This window comes from Spermophilus citellus (genome assembly GCF_964194105.1).
Source record: "Spermophilus citellus genome assembly, chromosome: 7".
Taxonomy (NCBI): Eukaryota; Metazoa; Chordata; class Mammalia; order Rodentia; family Sciuridae; genus Spermophilus; species Spermophilus citellus.
In genome coordinates this window covers 39,081,817-39,102,639 of record NC_138188.1, presented here as the reverse complement: position 1 = coordinate 39,102,639, position 20,823 = coordinate 39,081,817, and the positions used below count along the sequence as shown (strand labels likewise).

General features: G+C 37.2%; 1 protein-coding gene across 4 annotated transcripts in view; it reads left to right on the top strand.

The window, feature by feature from the left end:
* GK5 (glycerol kinase 5) overlaps nucleotides 1-20,823 on the top strand; it is an 80,499-nt gene that overhangs the window by 26,290 nt on the left and 33,386 nt on the right. For 3 of the 4 annotated variants that reach the window (XM_081301678.1, XM_081301680.1, XM_081301681.1), the window contains 7 exons: nucleotides 70-201; nucleotides 14,372-14,447; nucleotides 15,207-15,268; nucleotides 15,464-15,537; nucleotides 15,741-15,801; nucleotides 18,375-18,501; nucleotides 20,686-20,790. In XM_081301678.1, coding sequence (XP_081157804.1) covers nucleotides 70-201; nucleotides 14,372-14,447; nucleotides 15,207-15,268; nucleotides 15,464-15,537; nucleotides 15,741-15,801; nucleotides 18,375-18,501; nucleotides 20,686-20,790 — 637 coding nt within the window. The remainder of the gene's footprint in view (nucleotides 1-69; nucleotides 202-14,371; nucleotides 14,448-15,206; nucleotides 15,269-15,463; nucleotides 15,538-15,740; nucleotides 15,802-18,374; nucleotides 18,502-20,685; nucleotides 20,791-20,823) is intronic. The other variant, XM_081301679.1, reaches the window with a different exon arrangement.

Here is a 20,823-nt window from a genome sequence, read left to right as displayed (position 1 = left end):
ATGTATAAATTGATAAGGAAACATCAAATACCTTCAGTGGGTTTTCTTAAACTCCTTTCTTTTCAATAGCTCCTGCACAGTTCCTGCCGAGTGCTGCACTTCTTCACTAGAAGTAAGCGTCTCCTAGCAGCCAGCCGGTTCACCTTCACCACCCAGCAGGCTTCTTTGCGATTGGCCTGGATTTTGCAGAACCTGACAGAGGTAGGGAAAGGTTTTGTGTGTAGAAATGTGAGAAAGACCGGGGAAGGGAAAAATCCAAGAAATAAAACTAGTAATTCAATTATTTGAGGGAATATGAAGCCCCACCACTATTGGAATGGAAGATAAGTCATATTTACTTGATTTGGTTTTTAAAACCTTTTTGTTGTGTACACATGTAGAAAGGTGGACGAAGTACAGGTTTACACAGGGTGGTACTTAGTAGAGCAACGACTGTGTGGCACCACCTGGATCAAGAACTGTACTACTTAAGAAAGGCAGCAGAATACAACAGACACTAGTATGGCAATATGTAAAACAGTGGATGTGTAACCGATGTGATGCTGCAATCTGTATACGGGGTGAAAATGGGAGTTCATAACCCACTTGAATGAAAGTGTGAAATATGATATGTCAAGAACTATGTAATGTGCACCATGATCAAGTAGGATTCATCCCTGGGATGCAAGGATGGTTCAACATATGGAAATCAATAAATGTTATTCACCACATCAATAGACTTAAAGATAAGAACCATATGATCATCTCGAAAGATGCAGAGAAAGCATTCGACAAAGTACAGCATCCCTTTATGTTCAAAACATTAGAAAAACTAGGGATAACAGGAACTTACCTTGACATTGTAAAAGCTATCTATGCTAAACCTCAGGCTAGCATCATTCTGAATGGAGAAAAGTTGAAGGCATTCTCTCTAAAATCCAGAACAAGACAGGGATGCCCTCTATCTCCACTTCTATTCAATATAGTTCTCGAAACACTGGCCAGAGCAATTAGATGAAAGAAATTAAAGGCATAAAAATAGGAAAAGAAGAACTTAAATTATCACTATTTGCAGATGACATGATTCTATACCTAGAAGACCCAAAAGGGTCTACAAAGAAACTACTAGAACTAATAAATGAATTCAGCAAAGTGGCAGGATATAAAATCAACACGCATAAATCAAAGGCATTTCTGTATATCAGTGACAAAACTTCTGAAACGGAAATGAGGAAAAACACTCCATTCACAATATCCTCAAAAAAAATAAAATACTTGGGAATCAACCTAACAAAAGAGGTGAAAGATTTATACAATGAAAACTACAGAACCCTAAAGAGAGAAGTAGAAGAAGATCTTAGAAGATGGAAAAATATACCCTGTTCATGGATAGGCAGAACTAACATCATCAAAATGGCGATATTACCAAAAGTTCTCTATAGATTTAATGCAATGCCAATCAAAATCCCAACGGCATTTCTTGTGGAAATAGATAAAGCAATCATGAAATTCATATGAAAAAATAAAAGACCCAGAATAGCAAAAGCAATTCTAAGCAGGAAGTGTGAATCAGGCGGTATAGCGATACCAGATTTCAAACTATATTACAGAGCAATAGTGACAAAAACAGCATGGTACTGGTACCAAAACAGGCGGGTGGACCAATGGTATAGAATAGAGGACACAGAGACTAATCCACAAAGCTACAACTATCTTATATTTGATAAAGGAGCTAAAAGCATGCAATGGAGGAAGGATAGCATCTTCAACAAATGGTGTTGGGAAAACTGGAAATCCATATGCAACAAAATGAAACTGAATCCCTTTCTCTCGCCATGCACAAAAGTTAACTCAAAATGGATCAAGGAGCTTGATATCAAATCAGAAACTCTGCATCTGATAGAAGAAAAAGTTGGCTACAATCTACATACTGTGGGGTCGGGCTCCAAATTCCTCAATAAGACACCCATAGCACAAGAGTTAACAACTAGAATCAACAAATGGGACTTAATTAAACTTAAAAGTTTTTTCTCAGCAAAAGAAACAATAAGAGAGGTAAATAGGGAGCCTACATCCTGGGAACAAATGTTTACTCCTCACACTTCAGATAGAGCCCTAATATCCAGAGTATACAAAGAACTCAAAAAATTAGACAATAAGATAACAAATAACCCAATCAACAAATGGGCCAAGGACCTGAACAGACACTTCTCAGAGGAGGATATACAATCAATCAACAAGTACATGAAAAAATGCTCTCCATCTCTAGCAGTCAGAGAAATGCAAATCAAAACCACCCTAAGATACCATCTCACTCCAGTAAGATTGGCAGCCACTATGAAGTCAAACAACAACAAGTGCTGGTGAGGATGTGGAGAAAAGGGTACACTTGTACATTGCTGGTGGGACTGCAAATTGGTGCGACCAATTTTGAAAGCAGTTTGGAGATTCCTGGGAAGCCCCCATTTGGATTATTTTCAAGTTTGGGCTATAATGAATACAGGGACTGGGGATGTGGCTCAAGCGGTATCGCGCTCCCCTGGCATGCGTGCGGCGCGGGTTCGATCCTCAGCACCACATACAAACAAAGATGTTGTGTCCGCCAAAAACTAAAAAGTAAATATTAAAAATTCTCTCTCTCTCTCTCAAAAAAAATGAATATATCAGTGTACATGTAAGCATTGTGTCTATATGTAGAAATGGAATATTTAGTGCATGAATGTATATATATATATATATATATATATATATATATATATATATATATATATATCTTCAACGATTGTGGATAATTTCAAAACACATTTCTAAAGTGTTCACCCACTATCGTGATGGGAGGACTTTTTATTTAATTGACCTTCATAAATGCTATTGGACTTTTTAATTTTAGCATTCTTGTGGGTAAGTACGGACCTGATTGCAATATTTGACTGAGTAAAAAAAATAAGATCTAGGGTTGGGGGTAAAGCTAGTGGGCTCAAGGTCCCTGAGTTCAGTCCCCTGTACCCCCATCTCCAAATCCAGCTAAATGCTGTCTACTGGGGATATACTTTAGATTTCAAAAACAAAAATAATTGGGTAGAAAAGCCATATCATGGAGTGAGCCGATATAGTGACATACACTTGTAATTCCAGAAATGTGGGAGGCTGAGATAGAAGGATTGCAAGTTCGAGGCCAGCCTTAGCAACTTAGTGAGGCCCTGTCTCAAAATAAAATAAAAAAGACCCTGGGATATAGCTCAGTGGTAAGGCCCTACTGGTACAAAAAAAAAAAAAATGCAGTGGTTATCCTGGTGTCAGATAGAATAGCCTTTAAAACAAAAAATGAAAATTACTAGAGAGAAAGAGAGAATTTTATAATGATAAGAAAGTTAATCCATCAGGATTAAAAAACAATTTTATAATTGTATATGCATCCAATAACAGAGCCCCGAACACATGAAGCAAAATTGACAGAATTAAAAAGGAAAATAGACAATTGAAAGGGAATAATTGAAGACTACAATATCCTATTGTCTTTCTTTTTAAAAAATACTTTTTACAGCAGATGGACACGATATCTTTATTTTATTTTTATGCAGTTGTAAGGATCGAACCCAGTGCCTCACACATGCTAGGCAACTGAGCTATAACCCCAGCCCCCAATATCCTACTTTCAATAATGGTTAAAACAGACAAAAGATCAAAAAGTTAATAGAAAACTTAAAAAACAATAAGAACTAACTATGTCTAATAGATAGTTATAGAAAATTCCATTCAACAACAGAACATATTTCTTTTCAGGTGTGCATGGAACCTTCTTTAGGTTAGACCATATATGAGGCCATAATATAAGCCTTCCTAAATTTGAAAGAATAACATCATACAAGGTCTGTTCTCTAACCATGATGGAATAGAATTACAAGAAAATAACAGAAGAAAAGTTTGGAAGATAAAAAGAGAGATTAACACGCTTCAAAATAACCAGTGGGTCAAAATTAGGAGATACTTTGAAATGAATGAAAATGATGATACAATATATCAAAACTATGGGATGCAGGCAAAGCAGTTTTTATAAATTTATAGCAAGGCTATATTAAGAATTTTTTCTTTTTTTTTCCTTCGAAGTATTGGGAATTGAATCCAGGGTCACTACCACTGAGCTATGGCCCCACTCCTTTTTATTTTTTATTTTAAAGCAGGGTCTAGCCAAGTTAGTTGCTAAGGCTGGTGTTAAACTTTCAATCCTCCTGCCTCAGCCTCCCAAGTCACTGGGATTATAGGAGTATACCACCACACCCATTTAAGAATATATTTAAAAAGAAAAAAAAATTAACTCAACCTAACTTTCTATGAAAAGATAAGCAAACTAAACCCAAAGCAAGAAAAGAAAAAATTAAGATTTAGAATGGAAATTAATAAAATACTTAACAAAAAAAATGAAAAAAAAATTGTTAAAACCAGAAGTTGGGGGGCTGGGGATGTGGCTCAAGCGGTAGCGCGCTCGCCTGGCATGCGTGCGGCCCGGGTTCGATCCTCAGCACCACATACCAACAAAGATGTTGTGTCCGCCGAGAACTAAAAAAAATAAATATTAAAAAAAATATTCTCTCTCTCTCTCTCTCTCTCTCTCTCTCTCTCTCTCTCTCTCTCTCTCTCCTCTCTCACTCTCTCTTTAAAAAAAAAAAAAACAACCAGAAGTTGGTTCTTTGAAAAGATTAGCTACACAGACAAAAAAGAAAGCAAACCAAAATAAATAAAACCATGAATGAAAAAGGGGACATTAATAATTCTGATTTCACAAAACGCCTTAATGGGCAATACTATGAACAAGTTAGGTCACTATTAAAAAATGGAAATTTTCCTAGAAATATACAAACTACTTAAAAATAAAAAATAAACAATCTGAATAAATCTTAGCAAGTAAATGTTTGAATTAGTAAGTAACAGATTCTCACCTGGAAAATCCCAGGTCTAGATAGCTTCATTGGTGAAATCTACCAAAAGCTTAAAGAAGAATTTTGACCAATTCTTCCAAAAATAGAAGAGAATGGAACACTTTTCAGCTCATTAGGCCAGTATTACCCTGACACCAAAATCAAAGACATCACAAAATTGCAGACCATTATCCCTTATGAATATAGATGCAAAAATCCTCAACAAAATTTTAGCAAGTCAAATCTAGCAACAAATAAAAACAATTATATACTGTGACCAAGTAGGAGTTATTGTAGGAATGCAAGGTTGATTTAGCACTTGAAAATTGACTAATGTAATATACCAAATTAATAGAATAAGGGATAGAAAATACATGAGCATGTCAGTAGATGTAGAAAACCCTACAAAGTAGGAATAAAGGGTGACTTATTAGGGCCAACTGGGCATGGTGGCACATGCCTGTAATCCCAGCATCTCGGGAGCTGAGATAAGAGGACCTGATTGAGAGTTCAAAGCCAGCCTCAGCAAAAGTGAAGTGCTAAGCAATTCAGTGAGATCTTGTCTCTAAATAAAATATGAAATAGGGCTGGGAGTGTGGCTCAGTGTCAAGTGCCACTGAGTCCAATCCCTCGTACCAAAAAAAAAGGGTGACTACTTCTACCTGATCTGTGGAGACCCTATAGCAAACACTATACTTAATGGTAAAAGACTGAGTGCTTTCCCTGTAAGTTCAGAAATGAGATAAGGATATCCATGCTCATCACTTCTAATTAACATTTTACTGGAGGTTATAAGTTGGAGCAGTTACACAGTTAAGCAATGAAATAAAATGCAGCTAGTTTGGAAAGGAAGGAGTGAAAGTATCTCTGTGATCCAGATGACATGATTGTCTATATAGATAGTCTTAAGAAATCTCTGAGAAAATGATTACAACTAATAAGTTCAGCAGAGTTGCAGGGTATAAAATCGATATACAAAAATCAATTGCTATATACTAGCAATGAGTTAGAAATTCATTGAAATAAAGGAAACAGTTCTATTTATGATAGTGTCAAAAAGAATAAAATATGGACTGGGCATGTAGCTCAGTTGGTAAAGTGCTTACCTCGCATGCACAAGGCCATGGGTTCAATCCCCAGCACCACCAAAAAAAAAAAAAAAAAAAAAAGGAACAAACTACCTAGGAATCCAGCTGGGTGCAGTGGTACACATCTGTAATTCCAGCAGCTCAGGAGGCTGAGACAGGAGGATTGCGAGTTCAAAGCCAGCCTCAGCAAAAGCGAGGTGCTAAGAACTCAGTGAGACCTTGTCTCTAAATAAAATACAAAAGAGGGCTGGGGATGTGGCTCAGTGGTCAAGAGTCCCTGAGTTCAATCCCTGATGCCCGCCCAAAAAACAACAGGAACAACAACAAAAAACTTAGAAATCCATTTAACAAAAGAGCTGCAAAACTTACAGAAACTACAAAATGTTGTTTGCAATCAATGGAGGCTGAAATCCTCTGGCTGGGGATGTAGCTCAGTTCATAGTGTTTGCCTCACATGTACAACACCCTGGGTTCTATCCGCAGCATCATTAAAAAAAAAAAAAAGATTACAGTGATCTTCAGTATTTTCCATACCAAAATCCATAGCTTTTTAAAAAAATTTTAGCACACAAGCTGATCCTAAAATTCATATAGAAATTTGAGAACCCATAATAGTAAAAACAATTTGAAAAAAGAAACAGTGTTGAAATCACACTTCTTTATTTCATCATGTACTTATTTTACATTTTCCTAATTACTAACAAAGTTGATCATCTTGTGCTAATTATTGGTTACTTGTGCATCCTTTTGTGAAGCATCTGTTTAAGTCTTTGTCCAGGAAAAAAATTAATAGATTTCAACTTTAGAGCAATTTTCGATTTATAGAAACATTGAACAGAAAGGACAGAGAGATCCCATATGCTCCCACCCCCAACAGAGTTTCTTCTGTTCTTAGCATCTTACCTTAATGTGGCACATGTTACAGTTGTTGGATTACACATTAAGAATCATATGCAATAGTTTTATTGCCCTAAAATTTCCCTTCTGGTTCACCTATTTTTTCCTTTCCTTAAACTCCTGAACCCTTGGCAACCCCTGATTTTTAAAATTATTTCTATAGTTTTACCTTTTCCTAAATGTTATATAGTTGGAATCATACAGTACCTGGCCTTTTTATGTTGACTTCTTTCATTATCAATGTACATTTAAGGTGTTTCGTGTCTTTTTTTGTGGCTTGACAGCTCATTTCTTTTTTTAATGTATTTTTTATTTCTTCTAATTAGTTATACATTTATGCACTCTGACATATCATACATAAATGGGGCATAATTTCTCATTCTTTTGGTTATACATGTTGTAGTCTTAACACTGGGCTGCAGTCATATACGTACATAAGGCCCATTTTTTTCTTTTTTTAAAAAATTTTTTAGTTGTAGATGGACACAATACCTTTATTTTATTTATTCATTTTATTTTATTTTTTTTAATTTTTTTTTTAAAGAGAGAGTGAGAGAGGAGAGGAGAGAGAGAGAGAGAATTTTTAATATTTATTTTTTAGTTCTCGGCGGACACAACATCTTTGTTGGTATGTGGTGCTGAGGATCGAACCCGGGCCGCACGCATGCCAGGCGAGCGCGCTACCGCTTGAGCCACATCCCCAGCCCTATTTATTCATTTTAAATGTGCTGGGATCGAACCCAATGCCTCATGCATGCTAAGCAAGCGCTCTACCACTGAGTCACAACTCCAGCCCAGGCCCATTTCTTTTTTTCATTGAATAATATGCCATTGTTTAGATTTACCACAGTTTGTTTATTCAGTTCCTGTTGAAAAACACCTTGGTTGTTTCCAGTTTTTTGTAATTTTTGAATGTGTTAATCACCTTTCTGTAGCTATGACAAAAAAACTGAGTAAAACAACTTTTTTAAAAGGACGAAAGATTTCTTTGGGATCAGTTTCAGAGGTTTTAGTCCAGATTCTTGGCCCCATTGCTGTAGGTCTATGGCAGAGTAAAACATCGTGGCAGGGAGCGCGTTGTGGAACAAAGCTGCTCACCTCTCTGTGGCCAATGAGCTAAAAGAAAGAGCTTACTTGAATAAAAAACCCCTTTCCCCAAACCCATTAAGCTATGAGTCTGTACATGGATTAATCCATTTATGAAGTCAGAGCCCTCATAGTCTACTCCTGCAGTCCCTACCTCTGAAGTCTGCTGCTTTGGGAACCAACCCTTGAACACATAAGCTTTTGGGGGATGTTTAATGTCTAAACTATAATAATGAATAAAATTCTGTTTTGTATGTAGATTTTTTATGGACATAAATGTGTGCCTCATTGGGTAAATGCTGAGGTGTGCAATTGCTCAATTGTGGTAAAACTCTATTTAGCTTTATAAAAAACTGCCATACTGTCTTCAAAAGTGGCTGTAGCATTTTGCACTCCCACCAATAGCGAATGAGAGTTCCTCTGGCTGCATATCCTCACTAACATTTAATGTTCGTGTTTTGTGTTGTAGGCATCCTAATAGGTGTGCAGCAGATTGTTGTTTTCATGGTATGTGATAATATTGCATTGCTTTCAGTTCCCCAATGGCATATGATATGCAGTATATTTTCATAATGAATTTGATCATCTGTATACCTTCTTTGGTGAGGCATATGTTCAGATATTTTGCCCACTCTTTAAATATTTAATTTGTAGATTTTTAATTTTTGATCAGTTTACAGAAAACTGAGTAGGTAACAGAGTTCCTATGTACCTCCACCAGTGTCTCCAATAATTAACATCTTGTATTAGGACAGTGTGCTTGTTACAATTCATTAGCCAATAATGACATTTTGCTATTAACTGAAGTCTTGATATGTTATTAACTGAAGTCTATAGTTCACACTAGGATTTGCTCTTTTGTTATGCACCTTTACAAATGTGTGACAATAACATGTGTATACCATTACAGTGTCATACCCAGTAATTTCACTGCACTACAAATTGCCTTCCTGGTCAACCTTCTCTGCAGTTGAGCCTCCAAGCTGTTCATCAGTTACAACTTAGATTTTTCTGTATCAGTTTTTTTTTTTAAACTCTGCCTTCTTTCAAGATTTTTTTCTTTGTCTTTGGTTTTCTACAGTATGAATATGATATACTAGGTGTAGACTTCTTGGTATTCATACTGATTGGTGTTCTTTAAGCTTCCTGAATATATGATTTGGTATTTGTTGTTGATTTTAGAAAATTCTGTCATGTTTTTACAGAAAACATTTCTTCTGTTCCTTTCTCTCCTCTGATATTCTCTTTATACGTGTCTTAGACTTCTTGTAATTGTTCTATGGTTCTCGGGTATTCTTATTTATTTATTTTTCCAATCTCTTTGCTTTATAATTTTGGAAGTTTCTATTGACATATCTTCAAGATCTCTGATTTTCTTTCCAGTCCTCTGATGAGTTTCAAAGGCTTTCCTTATTTCTGTTAGTATTTTTTATTTTTTTTTTAGTTGTAGACAGACACAATACCTTAATTTTTTTCACTTAGTTTTTATGTGGTGCTGAGAGGATCACACCCAGTACCTCACCCATGCTAGGTGAGGGCTCCACTAGTGAGCACAACTCCAGACCATCTGCTAGTGTTTTTGATTTCCGGCATTTCCTTTTTCTTTCTTAGAGTTTCCTTATCTTTGTTTACATTACCCATCTGTTTTTTTCATTAGAGTCCTTAGCATATTAGTCCTAGGCATTTTACCTTTTTTGATAATTCCAAAATCTCTGCCTTATTGCAATCTGGTTCTGATGCTTGCCTCGTCCCTCAGATCTTTCAGATTTTGTTCTGCTTTTCAGCTTGCCATTTGTTGTTTTTTTTGCTGAAAGCCAAATGTGATATTTAGGGTAAAGGGCTGGGGCTGGAGCTCAGTGGTAGAGCGCTCGCCTGGCATGTGTGAAACCTGGCATGTGTGAAGCACATAAAAACAAAATAAAGGTACTGTGTCCTCCTACAACTAAAATAAATAAATAAATAAATAGGAAAAAAGAAATTAGGTAAATAGGCTTTCTTTCTTTTATTTGTTCTTTTTTAGATATATATAACAGTGTATTTTGGCATATATAAATAAATGGAGTATAACTTCCCAATCTTGTGGTTGAACATGATGTGGAGTTACACTGGTGGTGTATTCATGTTTGAGCATAGGAAAGTGATGTCCGATTCAGGCTACTGTCTTTCCTATTCCTCTCTCTCCTCCCTTCCCTTCATTCCCCTTTGTCTAATTAGTGAACTTCTATTCTCCCCACTCCACATTATTGTGGGTTAGCAGCCACATATCAGAGAGAACATTTGGCCTTTGGTGTTTGGGGATTGGCTTATTTCACTATGCATGATGGTCTCCAGTTCCATCTAGATAACTAGGCTTTCTGCGTGAAGTTTTACATTCATCTATTCAGTAATTAGGCTGTGGAGAACACCTAGGTAACTGTCAGGATGTGGAGAATTGAAGCCTATGAAGTTGATGTAGCTTGTGCCTGTGTTGTTATCCTGTAAATTCTGACATTGTGGAATGACACAAACATGTCCAATCTACATTGATGGTATAGCTCACTCTAAACTTTTCCTTAGTGTTCTTGTTTTTATCTTCCTTTGCCTGTTTGGGTTTCCCTAGAGATGATTTTTTTTTTCCTCTCTCTCTCTTTTTAATAGTACTAGGGATTAAACCTAGGCCTTGCACTTGCTAGGAAATACTCACCTCCAAGTTACAGCTTAAGCCCTTTTTTAAAAATTTGAGATAGGGTCAACCTAAGTTGCCCACACTGATCTCAAACTTGTGATCCTTCTGCCTCGGCCCCTGGGTAGCTGGGATTGTAGGTGTGTACCACCATGCCTAATTAGGGGCTTCTTAAATAAGGTCTGAGGTTTCCTGTTCTTTTAGCTACAATTCCCTGTTGTAATTCAGAACTCTGGTGATGTTGTAGTTAAGATTGTGGGGAGCAGAAGAAGCATTCTATAATCCTGTGATTGGGTCTCAGTCTTTCAGTGAACTTGTGTCCCTTCACAAATACCTTTTCAGGTGACCCAAGAAGGCAAGAGGGGCTGAAATTGAACATAGCTCTGTCCCTGCATCCATTAGGCTCCAATAAAACTGAAGTTGGGGGGCTGGGGATGTGGCTCAAGTGGTAGCACGCTCGCCTGGCATGCGTGCGGCCTGGGTTCGATTCTCAGCACCACATACCAACAAAGATGTTGTGTCCGCCGAGAACTAAAAAATAAATATTAAAAATTCTCTCTCTCTCTCTCTCTCTCTCTACTCTCTCACTCTCTCTTTAAAAAAAAATTGACACACCTATCATTTAAAAACAAAACAAAACAAAACTGAAGTTGGTTAGGCTCTGGCAATACAGCTTCCTGATTTCAGACCACTTTTAAGGAGTATGGAGCACTTGAGGCTCATTTCCCAATGATTACCTTTCCCTTTTCCCTGCAATAAGCACACCCTCAGAGAGGGGACTCTGTATCTCTCAAGCTAGTTCATGGCAATTAATCTGGTACCATTTAAGTGTTCCTACCATGCTTCATGCAGTGGCACATACTTCTGGCAAGCTCTTATTCTCTGCATTCACCTATGTCTTTGTAGTTTTCTTTCTAAAAAAAAATTTTTTTAGCATTGGGGTTGTTGCTCATTTTTAAAAAAATATTTATTTTTTTAGTTATACGTGGACACAATTTTGTTTTATTTATTTTCATGTGGTGCTGAGAATCGAACCCAGTGCCTCACATGTGCTAGGCAAGCGCTCTACCACTGAGCCACAACCCCGGCCCCGTCTTTGTAGTTTTCAGGACAGGTATTTGCTCTGTGACCTCAACTCTGGGATGTTATCAAAGAGGAGTTGTTGATTTTCAGTTTTCTCAGATTTTTTTTTTCTTATAAGAATGGAAGCAATGACTTCTATATACTCTTTATACATCATTCAGGAAATTGGAGTTTCTATTTTTATTAAATATTTATTTTTTAGTTGTAGTTGGACACAATACCTTTGTTTTATTTATTTATTTTAATGTGGTGCTGAGGATCAAATCCAGGGCATCGCACGCGCTAGGCAAGCGTTCTACCACTGAGCCACAATCCCAGCCCGATTGGAGTCTCCTTTCTACAATTAAAAACCGTTTTCTCTTTTTTCCTTGCATATTCCTCACACTTACGGATATTTTTGCTTGGTATGTGTTATGAATGTTTTCTCCAGTTTTCCTTTGCCTTCTGGCATGTCTTTCGGTGGGGGGGCCAGCTGGAGTTGTTAATTTTAAAGTAGTGAGTTTATTATTCCTAATATATGATCTTTTTTGTGACCTTTTGGATAATTCTTTCCGAGTCTGAGCTCATGAAGATATTATTCTGTGTACACCCTCCTTTTGCCTTTCATAAGTTGTTTTAGCCTGCTTTGTTGCTGCTGCAAATAAAAGGACCTGGCCAGAACAACTGTAGAGGAGGAAAGGTTTATTGAGAGACTCAGGGTTTCAGGAGTCTCAAACCATAGACAGCAGGCTCCATTCCTCCGGGCTTAAGGTGAGGCAGGACATCATGGCAGAAGAGTGTGGCAGAGGGAAGCAGCTTGCAGGATGATCAAGAAGCTGAGACAGACTCTACTCTACAGATAATAAATAAGTACCCCAAAGCCACGCCTCAATTCCCACCTCCTCCAGCCACACCCTATCACTTCAGTTACCACTCATTTAATCTCTCTTTTTAGATTTTTCTTTTTTTTTTAACATTTTTTTTTTTTTAGTTTTTGGCGGATACAACATCTTTGTTTTTTGTATGTGGTGCTAAGGATCGAACTCGGGCCGCATGCATGCCAGGCGAACGCGCTACCGCTTGAGCCACATCCCCAGCCCCTAGGTTTTTCTTTAATTCTCTAAATATTGTTCCATTATTGTCTCTGTAGGATTCTTTGAAATGTTTTGTAGAGTTAGGTAATTGATTTCTTTTATATCTGTTTTAACAAATCTTTCTAGTTATTTTTTCTCAATTTTTTTGATCTGCTATGTTAAAAATTAACTTATTTTTCTGACCTGACCTTTAATTCAGTAATATTGCTAAATTCAGTTATTCTAGTTGCTTATCAGATATCTTTGTTGAGGGTTGTTCTGTGTATACAAGTATGTCTTTTGAAAATAATTACATTTTCATTGTTACTGGTCTACCATTATTATTTCTTTCTTTTTCTTTTTCTTTTTTTCTTTTTTTTTTTTTTTGCATTGTCATAGACCCCTGGGATTTGCCTGTAATCCCAGCTACTTTGGAAGCTGAGGCAGGAGGATTGCACATTCAATGCCAGCCTGGGCAATTTAGCAAGACCCTGTCTCCAAAATATTAAAAGAGCTAGGGATGTTGTTCAGTGGTAAAGTACTTGCCTAGTACGTGCAGAGGCCCTAGGTTCTTTCCTTTGCACACACAAAAACTACCATGCTTTAGGCCAGGCATTGGCATGTGTTTCTCTAATGGCTAGATAGCAATATTCTGGGCTTTGAGAGCCATAAGATTTGGGTCATAACTGCTCTGCCATTGTAGCACAAATGCTGCCATAGGTAATCTATCAGCAAAAAACCATAGCTGGATTCCAAGAAAACTTTATTTATAGACACTGAAATTCAAATTGTATATAGTTTTTATATGTCATAAAATATTATTCTTAGCTGAGTGTGGTGGCACATGCGTATAATCCCAGTGGCTCAGGAGGCTGAGGTAGGAAGATCATGAGTTTAAAGCCAGCCTCAGCAAAAGTGAGATACTAAACAATTCAGTGAGACCCTGTCTCTAAATGAAATACAAAATAGGGCTGGGGATGTGGCCTAGTGGTCGAGTGCCCCTGAATTCAATTCCTGGTACCCCCTCAAAAATATTATTCTTTGGGGTATTAAAAGGAATGGGGCCTAGGGATATAGCTCAGTTGGTAGAATGTTTCCCTTGTATGCACAAGGCATTGGGTTCAATCCGCAGCACCACAAAAAAAAAAAAAAAAAAAAGAATAGGAGTATAGCTCAGTAGTAGTAGACTACTTGTCCAGCATTCATGAGGCCCAGGGTTTAATCCTAAGCACTGCATAAACAAAACTCTTTAAAAACCATTCTTAACTTGTACAAGAACAGACAGTGGAATGGATTTGGCCCTTTAGTCGCAACATGACATCCCTGCTTTAGGCTATACTCGTGTATTTGTATATCTAAACTAAAAAAATATGTGCTTTGCTTTTATTTTTAGTTACAAAAGTAGCACATGCTTGGTGTAAAGCTTAAAGCCCTTCAGAAATACCATACAGAAAATAAAAGCTACTCCCTCATAAATCTCACACTGTGATAATTGCTTAAAATTGTTTGGAGTATATTATAAAATTGCTCTTACATGAATACATTAAATTTTATAATATATATCTACTGATCTGCACTGAATTGGTTTTATGCTGTTTTATTTTCAAGGTACAGAAGGCAGTTGAAGAAGAAAATTGTTGCTTTGGGACTATTGATACCTGGTTGCTATACAAGCTCACAAAAGGTAAAGGTGACCTGATAGATCTATCTCAAGTAAATGAAATTAGACTGAGAGAGGATTGCCTACAATAGAGTAGAAGTTAACCTTTTCCTTCCTATATCCCAGACATACTACTCTTTGATGTCCACTACATGTTGTGGTAAAGCTAGATGTATTTCAGATCTGTTTTAAAAGGAGAATGGTTTTAAAATTGTGATAGCCAGGCACTATGGTGCCCACCTGTAATCCCAGCTTGAGAGGTTGTGACAGGAGGATCACAAGTTTAAAGCCAGCCGCAGCAACTTAGTGAAGCCCTAAGCAACTCAGGAGACCCTGTCTCTAAATAAAATGTAAAAAAGGGCTAGGGATATAGTTCAGTGGTTAAGTGCCACTGGGTTCAATCCCCAGTACCAATAAAATAAAATAATGATGGAACCTCAAATATAAGACTGGGTAACAGTCTCAGTTTTCAGAGTGGTAAAACTTGAGTACCACATCTGCCACACTGCAGTTGGATATAACCTATTGTAGGCATTCACTTAGCAGCTCTGAGCCTCTTTTCTCATCTTCAAACTGGGGATCAGAAAGTGGCACTGTCCGTGAAAGTGCTTTTATAAGCTATAAAAGTTCACAAAGATCAAGAGGGAAATTTCTCTGGGGACTATTTTGGAAAAATACTCGTTTTGGAATGAATTTGAAAGTAGACAAAGGAATAGATCATAAACTAAGGATAGATATTTATTTACATTATCTGATAATAAATGTATTTCCCATGTAATTTAGGTTCTCAGTATGCCACGGATTTTTCAAATGCCAGTACAACTGGACTTTTTGATCCATATGAGGTAAAGATGATTTCTTCTTTCTCAATTGCCAATTTTTGAAAGATTTAGGTGGGGTTGTTTTAGTTTTTTTAATTAATTTATTATAATTAGTGAAACTTGTATGTGATTATTTTGTACAATATAGTGTTTTGAGATGGTTACGTAGGTTTGAAATGTGTAGATGTGTGTGTTCTAATGTTGTGTTTTCATGCATAGATGTGTTGGAGCAGGCTCATTACCTCCATGATTTCCGTACCACTCTCTCTCCTGCCTCCTGTGAAGGACACCAGGTAATAATGAACATCAGACGTGAAAATCAGCAACATTGTCCTTGAAAGATTTTTGCTTTGTTGGGGAAAAGCATTTTATCACATACCTGAGGTGTTTGTATGTTCATATCTGACTTGTTGGCCTCTGCTGAAAACAGTTTGCTGAATTTTAGAGTTAATATTTCTAGAGCTATAACTAACTTTTTAATCAATCTTATTTGAAGCCACAATTTTGGATCAGTGGATGAAGAGATATTTGGTGTGCCTATACCAATAGTTGCCTTGGTAAGTCCAACACACGAGGGTTTCTCTTTGTATTGTTGAAACTAAATAAATATATGAATATCTGGAGCTCACTTTAAGAGAGACAGACGTCCTTTGCAGAGTAAGGTCAGAGTAATCTAACGGGGCTGGGGTGTAGCTCATGGTGGAGCACTTGACTGCCATGCTCTACCTAGTGTACCCACGTTCCATCCAAGCACCAAAGAAAAATCAGTTAAGGTATCCTTTTCCTTTTCAAGTTCAAGGGTCCTGGACATGAACAAGTATCCTCTGTATTTCAGTAAGGGGACCACTGGACCAGCCTCTGTCATGGAAACACCTCATGATCTTTTCAAACTTACTTATGTATTGTCTTCCAGAAAGAGTGTGTTAAATTTTTTAAAGATGTATTCTGAGTAATGTGTGGCTTATATTTGATATTATGAGATAAAAACAATGATGGGGCCAGTGTTTTTATTGGGTACAATATATTCACAAAAGTAATAGAACAATTCAAATGAGAGAAAGTAGTATTTGAGTTTTATAAAATCCTTACTAAGCATCTACTGGTATAAAAGCTGGTGTAAAAAATTTTTAATTTTGTTATGTTTGATTTATAAAGTTCCTTTCATCAGTATATTCTTTTTCTCTAGCTAGATCAAGAGTCAAAATTTGGAAAACCATCAGAATTTGCTACCTGTTATCAGGCTGCAAAGAAACTCAAATGTTGCGTTTTGTTTTCGGTAGCAGCATAAGCAGGAGGCAGAGACTCAGTGTCCCTAGATGGACAGTCTCCATAGTAGCTGACGGAGCAGACGAGGGAAAGGGAATTTAATCCCCAGTTACAGCTTCACGGTCATTGAGGAAGAGTGAGTCTTACTCACTTGGGGGTTAGGTTCAGCATTAGATTAAGGTATAACTGGAATAATTTTTTTTAAAAAAGGTTATTTAGGTGAGTTTTATTTTTTATTTAATTAAGTTTATTTATTTATTTATTGTGTTGAGTCTTGAACCCAGGGTCTTGAACATGCTAGTCCAGTGCTCTGCCACTGAGTTACATTCCCCAGCCCTAGATTAATCTTAGTTTTTAAAATCTTGCCATATAAGACTGGAGAAGTGGCTCAGTGGTAGACATCTTGTCTGGCAAGCATGAGGCCCTTGGCTAAATCCCAGCACCACCACCAAAAAAAAAAAAAAAAAAAAAAATTGTCCTATAAAGCCAGTTGCATAGGTGCACTTGGAATGGTAAGGCAGGAGGATCACTTGAGCCCAGAATTTCTGGACTAGCCTGGACAACATAGCAACATTGTAAAAAATAAATAAATAAATAAAGTAGGATTAGGGATTAGGGCTATTTCTCAGTGGTAAAGTGCTTATCTGAGGCCCTGAGTTCAATAGGCAACACTGAAAAAAATTTTAATAAATGTAAATGAATACATATTCCTGTATGTGTGCTATATTTACTTATATTAACAAAATGATATAATTTTCCTACAAAAATATATAGTTGGAGCTGAGTGGCTCCTGTAAAACCAGCTACTCAGGAGCTGAGGCAGGAAAATTTCAAGTTAAAAGTCATCCTGGGCAATTTAGCAAGATCATGTCTCAGGGCTGGGATGTAGCTTAGTGGTAAAGGGCTCCTGTGTTAAATCACCCTGGTGCTGATGAGAAGAAAAAAATACACACACATATATATGGCTGGGAAAGGGATGGTTTTGACTTAGGTCTGTTTCTATTTAAACATTTACCTATCATTCTTTTTTAAAAAATTGTGCTGAGGGTAGAACCCAGCCACTCCTGCAAGTGCTCTGCTGCAGAGCTATATCCTCAGCCGCACCCATCATCCTTTTTTCTTAATATTTATTTTTTAGTTGTAGTTGGACAGATACCTTTATTTTATGTATTTAATTTTATGGGTGCTTGAGGGTCTAATCCAGGGCCTCACATGTGCTAGGGGAGTGCTCTAACACAGAGCCACAACGCCAGCCCCACCCATCATTCTTTTTTTTTTTTTAATATTTTTTAGTTTTAGGTGGACACAATATCTTTATTTTGTTTTTATGTGGTGCTGAGAATCGAACCCAGTGTCTCACGCATGCCAGGCGAGTGCGCTACCACTTGAGCCACATCTCTAGCACCCCCCCACCCATCGTTCTTAATAAAAGAGAAACTTGTGCAGTCAGTTACTTTGACTAGTGAATTTTTCTCTGTAAGATGAAAATGAAAAAAAAACTTAATTTTTTTTTCTATACAGTTTTTATTTTGACCTTTACTTCTAAGATTATTTATCTGATGCTTAAAAGTAATGAAGTAGGTTGCCCATTAAAAAATCCTGAGGCCAAAAAAAAAAAAAAATCCCCAAAATAAAAATTACCAAGGCACATTAGTTATGCACATGATGCTAATCCTAGAGAGACTCCTGTCCTGTAGTTTTTGCTCCCTCTTCTCTTTGGGATGTTATTTTTTTTTAATTTGAGGAAAATGTGAATGAGAACATAAATATTTAATTGCAAGACTGCAATAAGTGAGGCAGTGAAAAATAATAAAATGGACTACTGCTAAGGGCCGTGGGTCTTACATTTGAACACTTTTGGTAGGTCGGCGACCAGCAATCAGCCATGTTCGGAGAGTGCTGCTTCCAGACAGGAGATGTGAAATTAACCATGGGAACTGGGACTTTTTTGGATATTAATACTGGAAACGACCCTCAACATACTGTTGGAGGTAAATAATTAGAATTTATTCTGGTCTAATATCAGTTTTTATATTCATAAGTGTTTGATGATCCTTATACTATTTACTCATTTTATGTTAAGGATGATCCAACACATTATTATTCTTAGAAACAATTAATTCCCATTTTCTTTATTTCCTTTAAGTTAGTAACATTAAAAAACAATAAAGGGCTGGGTGTGGTGATGCATGCCTTTAATCTCAGTGGTTTGTGAGGCCAAGGCAGGAGAATTGCAGGTTCAAAGCCAGACTCAGCAATTTCGTGAGGCTGTAAGCATCCTAGTGTGACCCTGTCTCAAAATGAAAAATAAAAAGGGCTGCGGATGTGGTTCGGTGATTAAGCGCCCTTGGGTTCAATCCCTGATGCAAAAACAAACAAAAAAACACCCAAGAAAGAGAGTTAGCATGGTGGTGCACACCTGTAATCTCAGTGATTTGAGAGACCAAGGCAGGAGACTCTCAAATTCAAGGCCAGCCTCAGCAATTTAGTAAGGCCCTAAGTAAATTTGCAAGACCCCCTCTAGCGTTAGTGGTGGGGATGTAGCTTAGTGGTGAAGTATCCCTGGACTGGGGGCTGGGGATGTAGCTTAGTGGTGAAGTATCCCTGGACTCAATTCCAAGTATCAAAACAATAACATCAACCATAAAATTCAGGTGCAGTGACCCATGGCTTGTAATCCCAGTGATATTTGAGAGGCTGAGGCAGGAGGATTATAAATTTGATGCTAGCCTGGGCAATTTAGCATGACCATGTCTCAAAATAATAAATAAAACAGCCAAGGGATGTAGCTCAATGGTAAGCACTCCCTGGGCTCAATAACAAGTACTACAAGAGGAGGAGGAGGAGGAGGAGGAGGAGGAGGAGGAGAAGGAGGAGGAGGAGGAGGAGGAGGAGAATCAAAAGATCAGAGTAGTTTGGTTAGCCTTCCAAATATTTATCTGTATTACATGTTATATATAAAACTTATTAAAGTTCTAAATTTCTCTCTCCTTTTTTTTTTTTTTTTTTTTGATGGTGCTAGAGATTGAATCCAGGGCCTTGTGTGTGCTAAGAAAAACATTCTACCACTGAATTACATCCCCAATCCTAATTGTTTTTCCTATTTATTAAGAATTATTCTTTCTCTGAACTTTTTTGTGATAGTTGTTAACTAGTGATGCATGCATGTGTCAAGTCTTAATGACAGTTGATTTCAGTTACCAAGAATTTGCAGATGTGCAAAGAAATCTAGATTGTAGAACTATTCCCTGGAGGTCTGGGGCACTTGATTTGGGCTCTGTTTTCTTCACATGGTTGCTCAGATCTGTTTTTAAAAATATTTTTTCCTGTCTTCCATGCCTAATCCAGCTGTTCCTTTCTCCCTAACTGGGAAAATGAAAGGTAGAAAATGTTGATCATTATACTCAGCTGTTTCTATGTAGGAGTCTTGTTTGGAAACCATGGGTAAATACAGCAGCATAGCTTTCTAGCAAACTGATCTTGTAGTTACCTTTACTTCTCAAAATATTTATTGCCATGTGTCTAGAGGTATAGACAGGCCTATAGCTAAATAAACTAATATTTAGGAGCTGAGGATGTAGCTTAGTGTTAGCACACTTGCCTAGTATGCATGAGGTCCTTGGATCAGCCCAGCACCACAAAAACAAACAAACCAAACAAAAGCAAAAAAAATCCTAACATTTATTGTTCATGTTATATGCCAGGTACTGGTCTAAATTCTTTAACTTCTTTTCATGTGTAAACTCAGTTTACTCCTACAGCAAGCTCTCTGTCATAGGCCGTGTTACAGTGGAGGAAACAGGCTAATAGGTTAGATCACAACTAGTTAGTGAGAGAGGGCTAGAATGTGAATCCAAATGGTCTGACCTAATAGGCACTTTCCTTTTTTTTTTTTTTTTAATAAAATTGCATTTTTCTAAGATGGCTAAGATGGTACATGCCTATAATCCCAGGACTTTGGAGACAGAGGCAGGAGGATTGCAAGTTCAAAGCCAGCCTCAGCAATTTAGTGAGGCCCTAAGCAAGTTGAGACTATGTCTCAATAAAAAATAAAGTAGTTAAGTGCCTCTGAGTACCTAAATAAATAAGTAAACAAATTACATGTTCTATTGGAACAGTCTCTCTTTGAGTTGTGTATCTATTAAATGACTTCAATTGTTTGCTTGTTTTCTAAGGCTTTTATCCATTGATTGGGTGGAAGATTGGACAAGAAGTTGTATGCTTAGCTGAAGGCAATGCAGGAGACACTGGAAGTGCCATAAAATGGGCTCAGCAATTAGGTAAGTTGACTTTTAAATGTATTTCACAGGTCA